Raw genomic sequence first — 14,090 nt, forward strand, 5'->3', positions numbered from 1 at the left:
TCTTCTTGATCTTGTCAATGGAATTGCAATATTTTACTAATTTGCTGTAAAGCCAAGTTGAAATTCTTGGAACATGTCCTTTTAGCTCTTTTAATACATCTCTGGTTTTGATTTGCTAATATATTTAGGATCTGGGGATCCATATTCATAAATAATATTGTCCCATGTATTTCATTTCTCTCTGTGTACACTATTCATGTATGGTTAAGGCTTTGGTAGATATAGTGAATGAGTTGGGAAGAATTTCATCCTTTCAAGGTTCTGTAACAGTTTATGAAACAAAGATATTGTTTCTTGGAGATTTGGATGTGTGACTCCACTCTTCTGAATCTCAACCTTTGGTGGAGAATAATAGAAAATACAGGGAAATGAGATTAATAGAGAAGAAGAATTGACAAAATTGGCCTCAGAGAAATAAAACAAAACAGATAAGATGATGGCATTTGTGAACTCCTGATAGGTACCAGTAGCTCATTTTTTAATGGTTACTCACTGTCTCCCCATGTTTAAAATGTAGACTTGTGACTATTTTTCTTGTCTGTTGACTGATGTGTTTCTAGGACCTAAAACAGTACCAGGCTATAGAATAACACTTAATAAGTTTGGGTCATTCAATAAATTAAATAAAAGGGAAAATGACTTTAGTTTGGTTGTGAGTCAATATGTCTTTAGAGTAATGTGAAAAAACTTAAAGTAGTATAATGTGGCTATCAGAATATTGATTAATTTGTTATCATTCTTTATCTGAGTCCCCATATCACCACCTTTCATTTAGTTTTCTTTTTTCTTTCTTTCTTTTCTTTTCTTTTCTTTCTTTCTTTTTTTCCATTTTTTGGCACTTTTGGTTCTTTAAAATGTATTGACATTATTTTTTTCTGTATTCAGATTTATAGCTTCACTCCATAGCAACATTACCTTCTTTCTTATTAGGGCTATTTTTAAAATCTGAATGGGGGTACAGAGGAAGAATTTCAGATGAAAGAATACCTGTCTCTTGATGGCAAATCACATGTTTCTTTTAATATCAGGTAAGTATGAAGCAAAGTCTTTCCTTTCTCTCAGTGAATGCACAAAACTTCCTAAAAACATTGGTCAGAAGTTCTTAAGAATAATATTTCTCCAAATAAATGGGAAAAAATTTAATTCCATAGTGTAATAAATAAGTAGTAGATTTCCTTACTAATAAAAATTTATATTATTTCAAATACAGATTTGCAAGTTGGAGAGCATAGTTTTAGCTTTTAAAAATTTGTAATAAAAGGAAAAATCAGAGTTGCTTCAACTATTACTCTGTTGAGTTCACAAATTGTCATATCTTCTCTTGATGTTCTTCTTTTACAGGTTTATTTCTTCTTTTGCAATAAACACATCTCTCCAATTCCTGATTACTTTTTCTCATCTCTCTCTCTCTCTCTGGGCTCTACTCATGTTTCAAGTTTTATATACTTTTTGAGGACTTTTCTATCTGCTGCATTGCTTTCCCCAGTCCTTAAAGTCCTATTTTATTTAGAAACATTATTGATTATAATTCTAATTCATTTCATATTTCCCTTAGTAGACTACAAACTGCATAATGGTAGAAACTTCACTACTTAACCATTGATCTTTAAGTTGTGCTTTTAAAATATAGTGGCAATTGAGAAATATTACATATATTCATTTTAAAGACTATATTAATATTTCTGTGATCAACCTGGCCTGTAAATAGCATTCCTTGGTCTGGCCCTCACTATTAATACAGAAGCTGAATTCTATTTGTTTTAGCATTTCTAAACATATAATAGGGAAAGATAACAGGAAAAAAGCAATGGACACTGAGTAGTATAAAAAAATCAACAAAAAGAGGTATGAAAGAGTCATTATTTTTGCATATTAAATTGACCTCTTTACTCCATAGCAGGACTGAATTATGCCCAGATTCCTCCTCCAACTTTTCTTTCCTAATTCCAATGTAATGCAGAAGGAGATATGACAGTTTATGTTATTGCTTTTCAAACAACATGAAATTGATTGTTTTATTCTTTGTTAGAAATCTTGCTGTTATCTATTGTCATGGCATGTTTTAAAAAGAGAATTTACTTATTGCTTATTAAAGATGACATTGGAGAGCTAAAACATTATGGCATCCATTTTCTCCTAGAGCACATCATATGGTTAAAAAATATGGCCTGGGTATTTGTTGACATTGCTATCAAAACTAAACTCAGAAATCCTGGAGTTACCCTTTTCCTACTCTCATTTCATTTAATGACTGAGTTAACTCATTTCCCTTGTCTGTCACCAATGCAGTGCTAGAAGATTTAGGCTCAGGTGATAAAGAGACAAACAGAACTTATCTAATCGAAGAAAGTTTACAAGGATGTTTGTCCATCCCTTGAAAACTTTCCAAATGAAAGATCATTTTTGGGGGTCCTAGGAGAAGGTAGATTCCAGATTCATAAAATGGAGGGTTGGGAGCTAAGCTTATGTTAAAAATACATAGCTATCGCTATCATAAAACTTAGTCTCAAAATAGTAACTCCAACTTTTAAAAAAGGGAATATGTTGAAAACTACTGAAGGAAAACATTTTTTAAAGTTATAATTAGATGATAGGAATATGGGGCGGAGTTGTTCTTAGAGAAATAAGAGCAGCAATAAAAAGGAATTATGCTTGGCTTGAGTCAGCATAGTTCCAGAACACTAGATGGATCAGAAAGAGCAGAAAGGCAAGATGAATGAAGTTAAGCTTTCTGTCTTGGGTGGTGAAGGCACCGGCAAGTCTGGTGAGTGGGGATGCCTTCTGTGGTATGAGGTAGAGTGCAAAATGAGAAACACTGACATGTTCAATAAGAACATTATATAAAATAACTTTAGATAAATAATGACTTATTTAATCTGTGGGATGATACACACATTATTATTTGCAGGATTTTTTAATGCTATAGATGAGTAATTTTATATTTAAAAATAATGTAGTCAGATGTAGCAAAATAAATGTTTGACATATTAATTAGTGTCTGCTTCTCTTGATGTTTGAAATTCATAGGGATTCATCATTCCTCTTACTTCTAACTCCAGTATACCTGCCCATACACCAATAGATTAGCCCCATAGCTAAGCAATGACTTTGAAAAAACCCTTCTCTGAAACTAAGGGTGGAAAGAGATGCATAGAGACACATGGGTTGTGTTTAAAATGCAGCCTTGTTGATGTGAAAGGACTTGGGAGGGACATGGCCTTGTGGAGAACCTGAAACTAAGCTACATGTGCCTTATTTTTGGAAGCCCTGGTTTGATTTTATTTTGCTTTGCTTTGGTTTTACCTGTATTTGAATGGCAACCGGTATGTCCCTCACAGATCCACATAATCCTAATGAAGTGGCCAAACTCAGAAGCTGAGATGTGATAAACAGATACCAGAAACGGTTTTGCTATTTCCAGGATTTAAAAATCCTACATCCTTAAACAACTGCAAATGCTTGATAATGTCCTTATCACTATTTTTAAAGCCTTTTTAAATGTTTTTCTATTTATAATTATACCTAAAGGTGGGGTCATTGTGATGTGTTTACACTTACATATAGTACCTTGGAGCCAGATTTAATTTGATAGAGAAAATAAAGAATGCAATAGTCTAACATTTCAAATATAATGAGATGTGTTTGTATTATAAAATATGGGTTGCCTTATGTGTTTTCTTCATGAATTAACTACAGTGTTTAAATATATAGTGCTCTAAGATTTTATTTTTCTATTTTCATAATGTTATGTTTGTACTATGCAAACATTATTGACACATTTAGATTAGAATTTAGTAAGATTTTAAGTTCTTCAAAAATGCATGACAATTTTTGAGGTCAAAGATAAAATTTTAGTACACATATAAATTATCTGTATCTAAAAATGTAACAATCCTTAACCTAGCTTTTTTTTTTTTTCAGCCCTTACTGTAAGGTTTCTTACTAAGCGATTCATTGGAGAATATGCTTCGAATTTTGGTAAGGCACTACTAAAGACTTCTTATCTTAAAATGTCAACATCATAAATATTCCCCAATTAGAGAAGCATTTTGGTAGAATTTACCACTTTTATATTTATTAATCAATTTATTAATTAACAGATTTTTGTAAGAAATGCCAGAATAGGTACTCGAATTGAATATCCTTTAATGATAAAAATTCACCCAATTTGATAATGAATTAGAAAGTCAGTTCATTTAGAAGTCTAGAACTTGGGATCCTCTTCCCAAATAGTGTATGAATATTTGTTGTAAAATATAGAATGTTTAAATAAATCATCATTTGTTACAAGAGCCAATTGAAACTAAAAAAAAAAAAAAAAAAAAACAAGTACCTACAAAATAAAGCATACTGCTATTTAAAAGTCAGGTATAAACAATAGAAAAGTCATGCCTTGTTTAAAAATCATATTATTTTCTACATTATTTACAAATTTCAGAAAAGTTCTAAAACAGAGATAGCAGGGCATCTTAGTATACTTTCAGGATCCTTGCACTAACTCTAATTTTGTGTAATTTTGATCAGAATTAGCATAACACATGGGGTATATCATGGCACAAAAAGTGAGGAATTTTACCCCAATTGAGTAATTTTTGTCCAGCAATCCATCAATATAATGGTGTTAATATCTTATTTTATCAAAGGTAGAGATTAATTTTTTAACAACAGTGATAATTGTAATAAATATGAGATATAAGAGAAAGAGCAATATATTTTTCATTCAAAATTATTTATGTAGAGTAAGAAAAGTTAAAGATTTAAAGTGTGTAATTCACCAAGAAACAAATAAACGTTGAACATTTATTCCTAAAGTGGCACTGTTAGAGTATTTCACAAAATAACTTGGAAGTACTGTGTTGTGCACATGTATCCAACACAGTATTTCAGTCTGTATGACATTGTGAACATTTTACGGCAAGTGCTTGAAAACTGATTATAGAAAGAAGAAGTATACAAAAAGAGAAATTTCCAGTGTTTCATTTCTGAGGGTTGACAAAATCAGCTCACAAAGGTCAACAGCCCACAAGGTAGGACTCAGGCATGAGAAAAGGCTCCAAAACTAAAAATGAATCTAAACATAAATAAAAGAATACAATATCCAAATAACAATACCAGCAATAACAAAACCCTTCACCTTAATGTCTTCTACAATCTAGTTACATAAACAAATGAAATGTTTACACATTTCTGACTGTTACATCTCAATGAAAAATACAAGACCTGGAGACATTTTGAAAAGATAAGCAAGTGATCCAAAGGTCACCCACTCTCTGAGAACAAGCTAGCAAGAACAGCTTCATCCTGTAAATGAAGGCCAGAAGGGGAAAAAATATATATTTTTTTTAAACCAAGAGTTGATGACTCTTGTCAGCAGTTTTTGAGATTTGAGATTGGATTTTTAAAATGTCTCCAAGGAGATTTTATGGTTTATAGTCAATAGTAAATCTATGAAGTTTAAAATAAACTCTGAAAATAATTTAAGATTTGATGAAACTATAATAAATTTTATTAAATTTAACTTGGAAGGATTTAAAAAGTTAGACTTAATTCTCTGGGGAGACTTCCCAGATATCTGCTATAGCTTTGTACTATGGGTTACAGAATATTTGCCAGCATAAATTATAATTTTGTGTCAGTATTACATTATTTTGTAAAAAAAAAAGTAGGTCTTTTATCAAAGTGGTTGTGGAAATTTTTTAATTCATTAAATTATTATTCATGTACCATAGACTCTTTCAGGTAGACAGGAGACAGCAGTAAATAAAAATGACAAATAGCTAATCCCTCGTGGAGTTTATAATCCTGACAGAAGGGTCTGTTAATCCTGGCAAAAGAAAAAATTAAAAATAAATTATGTCATGATGACAAATGCTATGAAGAAAAAAAAAGAGAGAAGCACTCATATTGTACATAGCTATTTAAAATAAGATGGTCATCACAGATCTTTCTGAGAAAATGATATTGAAACACAAACACAGTAAACGGAACCATGAAGTTATCTGGGGTTTATATTTTAGTCAGAAGAAAGAATAATTAACAAAGTTCTAAGGAAGGATGTTTCTGAAAAAAATCTGAAGAATGGTATGAAGCTTAGTGCCAACCAAATGGAGAGAGTGTAAAATAAACAAAGAGAGGTTCTGAAGTCATAGAGGTAATGGGGATTTAGATAATGAGGAATATTCTTAGGTGTTTTAAAAATTTTGTTTTAACCCTAGTGAGATGGGAAGTAATCAAAGCAATTTGATTAGCTAAGTATCTGCTCTGACTAGAAGGTTCATTTTTGTTTCTGTATTGAGAATTAACTAGGGACAGGAAGGGATTGGGGGACTGGAAGAAGATAGGTAAATTAGGACATTCTGTAATAATCTAGGTAAGAGGTAATGGTGATTTAGAGTGTTAGCAGTGGAGATAGTGAGATGCAGATAAATTAAAAATATATTTTGAAGGTAGAATAAAATGAATTTTTAATAGAATGGATATAAACACAAGAAAAAGAATCATGGAAGATCTTACAGCTTTTTATCTGAAAAGTTGGATTTATGGGTATAGCATTTAGCAAAATGGAAATCTGGGGAAGATGCAGTCTTTGCAGAAATATCAGGGGTTCAGTTTAAGTGTGTTGTGGGTGAGATGTCTACCAGGCCTGGACATGTCAAATAACAAGTGGTTCAGGGATATTCTTGGTTCAGAGAAATATGGACTGTAGATATAGGCTGAGTTAATAGTGGATAATTGGCATGTTCAGGCATGTAGTTGGTCGAGATTGGCAAAGCAGGATAGATAGAAAAGAGTACCATGAACTGGGGAATTAAGTTTGGAGGTGGGAGGAAAATCAGAAGTTTAAGATGGAGTAACAGAGAATAAATAAAACAGAAGAGTATGTATAGTTGAAGGCCATGTGAAGAAAATATTTTAAGGAGATATGAGTGACCAACTACATTACTGCTACTAGTAAGGCAGATGAGATGAAGACATAGAACTGACCATTGAGTTTTGAAATATTCAAGTTAGAAAAAAATAAGCATGTTTATAAGATGTTGTTAATGAAATACTAGAGAGAAAAAAAGTCATGATACGGGAAGACAGAATTACTGAAGCTGTGTTTTTAAGCAGCTGAGAGGAAGTCATGAGTATTTGAGGGTAAACGGAATGTCCATAGTAGGAACACAAATAATTCATCGACTGGAAGGCAAGCAGGTAAACAGACATGGGGTGAATTTCATGTGTAAGTAACATACTTGAGTAAATACAGCATGGGCATGGTTTGAGTCACCAGCAGGGAAGAAAAGGTACTGTTCTGTTCCACTAAAATAGGGCTGGTTGAATGTGACAGACTGTGATCAGGTGAGTGGACCTTTTATTCTGGAGTTTTTCCGTGCCAACAATGCCTATGTATTATTTTGCAGAGTCTATCTATAATAAGCATTTGTGTTTGGAAGGGAAGCAACTGAATCTGGAAATATATGACCCTTGTTCTCAAGTAAGTCAAGCAAAATCCTATTTTTTCCCTTGTTTTAATTATGACTTGAAGTTTTGATAAAGGTGTGTGAAACATTATCAGTGTTATAATGAAGTTTCTTCTCAGTTTTAATTACTAAAATGTTAAGAGATTACTTTATGTGTTATAAATTCCATTTTCTGGCTTCTCTAAAAACTTATGTCAAAAAATTAACACATCACATATATCTTTAAAATAGAAATACTAGGTTTCATTCATAACATATTTCTGTCAGGTCATATAGTAGCTGTCAATTTTGTGGCTTGTCAATTCAATTACTATTTTCACTGACTTGTATTTGTAAGTAACCTGGTTTAAATGAGTACAAGTAAGATACATTTTGAGTACAAACCTCTTTGACCATTCAAAATACTAAATAGTTAAAATAGGATTATATAAATGAGAAAAGGAGTCAAAGGAATATTAAGAAAGAAATAACTGTCAGTTGTCTATGGTTTCAAAACAACTCCATGGGACATATTTTTAGGGGGTAAGTAAAAATTGCTTTAAATATATTTAGCTAAACTTTACCAATTTTATGGAATTTTCATTCACTTTTAATCAAAGAAAGAGAAATAAGAAAGAAATACACAAAGAAAATACATTTTAGAGAATATCAATTTGGGGCTTTATTGAAGTCTCTTTCAGGTGAAATGGGTCTGCATCAATTAACTAGATTATAAAGTACCAGTGTTTGATTCCAACACTTTCAATGCACTTGCTTTACTTTCAGTTGCAGAAAGCAAAATTCTCTCTCACAAGTAAACTTCATTGGGCAGATGGGTTTGTTATTGTGTATGACATCAGTGACAGATCTTCCTTTGCTTTTGCAAAAGCCCTTATCTACAGAATTCGGGAGCCACAAGCTAGTCATTGCAAAAGGTAAGGTATTTCGTTCTCTTCTCCTTTCTTTTGAGTAAATCATCATATGGCTGTAAGCATCATTAGGAAGAATTTAATACAGCCTTCCAATTATGAAATTTAACAACCCTGAACAATTCACCTTCCCATTCCACAGGAGTTACACGTGTAGTAAAAGGAATAAGATGAGAATGCTTTATATCCAGGCTGACATAAACAGTTACTTGCCCTGAGTAAATGGCTATTTTACAAGACAGCGTCTATTGTTAACATGACACTCACTTGCAAAATAATGGTCCTCTGTACACAACAGAGTTCCCTTTTCAACCTTTCCTTTTCATTTTCACACACAAAAAAATGTTAAGGATACTAAATAAATCCAGATTTATTACATTTGGCATCCTGTGAAATCCAATTCCTAGTTATTGGGTTGTTCCATCTTTCACAGCAAAAATAGACTGAATAATCAAAACATTTTCAAATTCTAAATATGAGAAAGCAGTTTTCTCCATTTCATCTTCTTTAAATAGCTGGCCAACAATTCTCCATTGTTAATTATCTTGACACACAGAACTATGAAGGAAGAGATAACTTGTCCTTAAACAATTATTGTGTTGGTAGATAAAAGCTTTAAGCATCTAAGTATTCCATGTTAGTTATTCCTATTTTTTATTGTAAACTTTAGCCTTTTTCATTTGAGGTCTTTATGTTTAACGTGTGGATATAAGTATTCTCTGTGCTCTTAGCCAGTTTTGCCGGTAGAGTCCAAAATAATGTTCTAATATGGTAAGTATAAAAAGTACAATATTATTACTGCAAATTGGTAAAAGTGTTTTATATATCTACTTTAACTGTCCACTAGCAAGGAAACCATGGGCCAGTAATTGATAAAGGGCATATCCCTAGAGCTAATTCATGTACATTCTGCTTTCCATTTGATTTACCTTCGGTAAACCACTTCAATCTCGAGAGCTCATTTATCTGATCTTACAGCTGATGACAGCATAGTAGGAGCAGAGGATGTGATTTTACTCAGGTGCCTCATAGCCCTGATTTCCTATAACATTACTGACTTTTTAGAATTCAGGCATTTATTTTCTTATATTTTTGCATTAATGACATAGGTAGGGTAAAACAATAAAGTTCTTTTTATATCCTTTCAAAGCAAAATAATCAGTCAAGAATACTTAAAATCACATTTAATATATAAAAACCTATTTTGACATTTTTACAGCAATCTTGTCAATTTATTGACTAAACTATTCCTGGAGTATTTCCAGTTCTTGATCTGAAGAAAGGCCAGGAGAGTAAAATATGGGACTCTTGTAAAATTACCTCTGATATTCATGATTCATCATTCAGAATACTTTCAACTACCTTTCCTCATTTTATCCTTTACAATCATTTTGTGTATTTGACTGAAGACAATATTAATACCCCTTAAAGGCCACCACAAACAGAGCATCTTTCCTCACTGCCCACAGGCATATGAATGAACCTAACTTCAGTGGATTCTGGTGTCTATAATTAGAGGCCATCCATGTTTACACATTTCTTTCTTATGCCACTTTAAAGCTAGAAGTTTCACTGTATTTTTCACCAAACTCTTTATTTGTATTGTTTCACCATTACAAAGTAGAGCTATTGTATTTGTAGAAGATATTTCATCTTAACAAGAACCATTTTTCAAATGTAAAGTTGTATTTATTTGTAAGTTACCCATTGTCAATAGAGCATAAGGAAGATACATGAGAGTAAAAATTTTTCTAGAGCACGTTATAATGTATACTAACAAATAAAAGCAGCAGTGATTACTGATTAACTTTTGCTTAAGAAAACATCCAACTTAACTGTTCAATTCCAGTAACTATATAAGTAGAGATATTTGTTCATTCTCCTCTTGCAAATAATAATGGACATAAAAAATAATAGTAAGCATCTTTTATTGCCTGGAACTGTGCTAGGTATTTTTATATACATCATTTCATTTAATCTGTGTGAGAAATCTCTGTGATGAGGACTATTTTACTGTTTTTTACATAGAAAGAAACCAAAACTGGGAAAGATACCAATAATACCTAGTTAGTAATCAGATTCAGTATTCAAGAATGGGTTTATGTTACTTCAAATCCTCAGCTTTAAGGGCATTGTTGCTTTTGTGTTGTTTACTACATTCTATCTAAAACAATTCTTGTAAGTAGATGGTGACACATATTTTACTGCATAACCAATTATTTATGCCAATTGTTTTTTGCAAAAAAAGTGGAATGTGACCATTGTGTGAAGCTTTTAAGAACGTGCTGATAATATTTAAAAAATCACTTATTACTAAATTGGTTTTGGTGCAAAATTAGTATGCATGGAAGGCTTGTCAATATGTTAATGCATGGAGATGATTATGTGGTGAAATACTATATGTGTCACCATATCCACATGTGACCATAAACATATATACACAATAGTATATATATATATATATATATATATATATATATATATATACACTTTGACTCTTCTTTGACTCATATGAACCTTCCTGTTATAAAAAAGAGTTATTGAAACAATTTTGCCAAAAATTACATGTCTGTATTTCAGAGCTGTGGAACAGGCAGTGCTTTTGGTTGGCAACAAGCAAGACCTCTGTCATGTGCGTGAGGTTGGCTGGGAAGAAGGACAAAAGCTGGCACTGGATAACCGATGCCAATTCTGTGAACTGTCTGCAGCAGAGCAGTCTCTGGAAGTAGAAATGATGTTCATCAGAATTATCAAGGATATTCTTACAAACTTCAAGCTCAAAGAAAAGAGAAGATCCAGTGGATCTAAGTCAATGGCCAAACTGATCAATAATGTATTTGGAAAGAGAAGAAAGTCTGTTTAGCAGCCATATAATCCTAGGGGATTTATTATGTCAGAGTTTCAAACATTCACATGGTAATTAAACCTATCTGTTGTTTGCTTTTTTTGTTGGGGTGGTGGTACCAGAGATTGAACTCAGGGGCACCTGGCCACTGACCCACATCCCCAGCCCTATATTGTATTGTATTTAGACAGAGTGTCACTGAGTTGCTTAGCACCTGTCTTTTGCTGAGGCTGGCTTTGAACTCCAGATCCTCCTGCCTCAGCCTCCTGAGCCACTGGGATTACAGGTGTCACCAAGCCTAGCCATTGTTTGTAATCTTTAGAAAAAAAATTTGTCTGAGATATGAAATGATTGAGCGTGAACCAACCTGCATTTTCAAATGTGTAGTTTGCTTTTGGTTGATTGTATGCAGTTCTTGCTGCTTCACACATAACCTTTCATTTGTTGAACAAAAAAGGACTCACTGCAATCTACTGGTAGATTGTTATCCATGGTGCCTTGCCAAGTCAACTCTGCTCATGTAATTTTATTAAGCTACCATCCCATAGTCTGTGGTTTAACTTTAACTTATTTATTTCTTTGAAATAAATGAGCAATTATCTTCATAGAGTTAATATAAGGTTTGACTTATCAATTTGTTTAAGTTCTCCATCTATTTAACAGAAATGCATGGATTTACTTTAGAAATGTCTTTACAATATTATAGTGACCTACATGACATTTTATGTATTTAGATTAAAATATAACTTAAGGCTTAAGATGTTAAATTCTTAATAAATATTTTATGGTTGGTCTGATGGTGAAACTGTCTGCCTTTTTCTGTTGCATGCTTAACAAGTTCCCATCTTAACAAGGGAATTTCTCACTGTAGCTAAGATCCTTTTTAGATTAAAAAAAATATTTTTGTTTATTTATAAACTCATGTATGATAGTGTAAAACAAGTAAAAACTTGTTGGTGAATATATAACCCTGAAGGCTTTGTTGGCTTGAAAAAATGTTTTTGCATTAGATTTTGGGCCTTATTTGATTACTTTAATTACCTTCACCTTTCAATGATTTACCCCTAATATGTGATATTGATAGCAATATCACTGCTACTGCCCTTGCTTAGTTTTCCCACTTGATATCTCTCAAATTAAGGCTGTCATCCTAACTTTGGCCAAGTGCTGAGAATGAAGGTTAGGTCTCAGACAAGTTAAAAATGGTACTACAAGCAATGGTGCACACCCACTTGTTTAATAAATACCAGGAGGAACCTGGGGAAGATGGAAGATGATCTTGCATAGAGGGTAGTAGATAGGACAGAGGAAATCATAACATAGACGATCAAGCTATATAGAAGAAAATTCATTGACATGGGCTTATTCACCATGAGTCATAATTCAACATTTTAGGAAGGACACCTAGAGCTGTTCCATACAGCTTTGCTGTTCCTTAACAATCTGATACTGTTTTTTTAATCTGATACTGTTGTTATCCTGAAGGAAAATGTAGTGGAAAAAGAGAATCCTGTGGAAATAAGCAACACAGGTTCTGAATGTTTATAAAGATGGCAGGGACTGGTTAGAAATATTGATGTAGACTGGATCCAAAACACACCATTTGATTATTTTCACTGGAAGAATTCAAGCGAACTTTCTTTATTTGGGGAGTAAGGGTTGTACTGGTAAGGGGGTACAGACAACTGTGGGAACCAGGTGACTGCTTTATGGGTCTGAGTAAAGAGTAGATCAGTGTGGTTGTTCTCCATCAGTGGAGGCTACCATTGAACTGTGCTTCTCAATATCAATGCAAATTCTAGAATCTTCGAACAGCATAATCTGGATGTCTAGATTTAATCTGTTCCCAATTATCCACCCATCTAGTTCCCCAAACAAAATAACTGTGGTTGACTCCATTTCTGATACTGGCTGGCTCCATATTTAGAAGTGATGTACTCACTAATCTTGAATGAAAGGCTACATTGTGAACCCATGCATTGTTTTCATTTGTATCACCATGGTCAATATTCTCATGTGTACATTATATGAGCACAGAAATAGCCAAGAAAAAAAGATAGATTGATATCTTCTGGCCATGTCATCCTGTCTATCTGGTTAAGTGATTTATCCTTGGTAAATTGCTCTCTGGTGAGCATTACATTATATACAAATATCTGTGTATTTTATGTCCTTTCTGAGTGATCTGTTCATAGGCCTTTTTCTTAGACCTTCTTATCACTGATCATCCAGTTTTACCTCTGACCAACTGGCAAAACAATTAATGATTGCCTGGAAATCAGTGTACTACATGTACTTTCCTAATAAGCAAGGTGAACGACAAAATGTGCTTCTTGAAATTCTGCCAACTGATATAATTTCCTTCTGCTGATGAGTGTCATGGTTACCTCTGTGTAGGACCATAATGAGGAACAGTCCTCTTTTGGCTGGCACTAAAGTATTGAGTGAAGGTGAGAAAAACTCCCTGTGATCTAGGGATATTCATTACTATGTGAATGAAACATAAATGTCTATTGTGTAGTTATCCTTGCAAATTCAAGGAGAATACTTTTAGCCAACTATATAAATAGAAATTTTAAGTTTCAATATTGACACTATATAAATATATACTCATAGATATACACTATTTTGATACTATATATGCAAAAGTTAGGATAGGAAGTTATATTTCTTTCATTGTTTTGTTCTTATTTTCTGGATACTCTCATTTTTAGAGATCTGGCCTTCATTCCTTTGATCATTTTTTTAAGTTAAAATTTATTTGGGTATTTTTCGCCTTAAAAAATAACATATTTATCCCCATTACATGTAGGAACTCTATGTTCAAAAAGTATTCAGTTTCTTTAATAGATTAATTAATGCATTTTTATC

The 14,090-nt window shown here is 32.7% G+C and overlaps 1 protein-coding gene across 1 annotated transcript; it reads left to right on the plus strand.

The window, feature by feature from the left end:
* The first annotated feature begins 2,674 nt into the window (after positions 1-2,674).
* On the plus strand, positions 2,675-11,919 carry Rergl (RERG like). Its single transcript, XM_027955912.2, has 5 exons — positions 2,675-2,764; positions 3,922-3,978; positions 7,407-7,480; positions 8,232-8,380; positions 10,955-11,919. The coding sequence occupies exons 1-5, from the start codon at positions 2,686-2,688 to the stop codon at positions 11,235-11,237; spliced, it is 642 nt and encodes a 213-aa protein (XP_027811713.2). The 5' UTR covers positions 2,675-2,685; the 3' UTR covers positions 11,238-11,919.
* Positions 11,920-14,090: the final 2,171 nt, after the last annotated feature.

The sequence above is a fragment of the Marmota flaviventris genome, chromosome 3, assembly GCF_047511675.1.
Source record: "Marmota flaviventris isolate mMarFla1 chromosome 3, mMarFla1.hap1, whole genome shotgun sequence".
Taxonomy (NCBI): domain Eukaryota; kingdom Metazoa; phylum Chordata; class Mammalia; order Rodentia; family Sciuridae; genus Marmota; species Marmota flaviventris.

What these genes read in the sequence shown, in the direction of transcription:
- Rergl (XM_027955912.2), top strand. Translation starts at nt 2,686, where the DNA reads ATGGATCAGAAAGAGCAGAAAGGCAAGATGAATGAAGTTAAGCTTTCT. An exon ending in TATATGACCCTTGTTCTCAA is followed by an intron (nt 7,481 to 8,231) that starts GTAAGTCAAGCA and finishes CTTTACTTTCAG; the next exon opens with TTGCAGAAAGCAAAATTCTC. An exon ending in CAAGCTAGTCATTGCAAAAG is followed by an intron (nt 8,381 to 10,954) that starts GTAAGGTATTTC and finishes TCTGTATTTCAG; the next exon opens with AGCTGTGGAACAGGCAGTGC.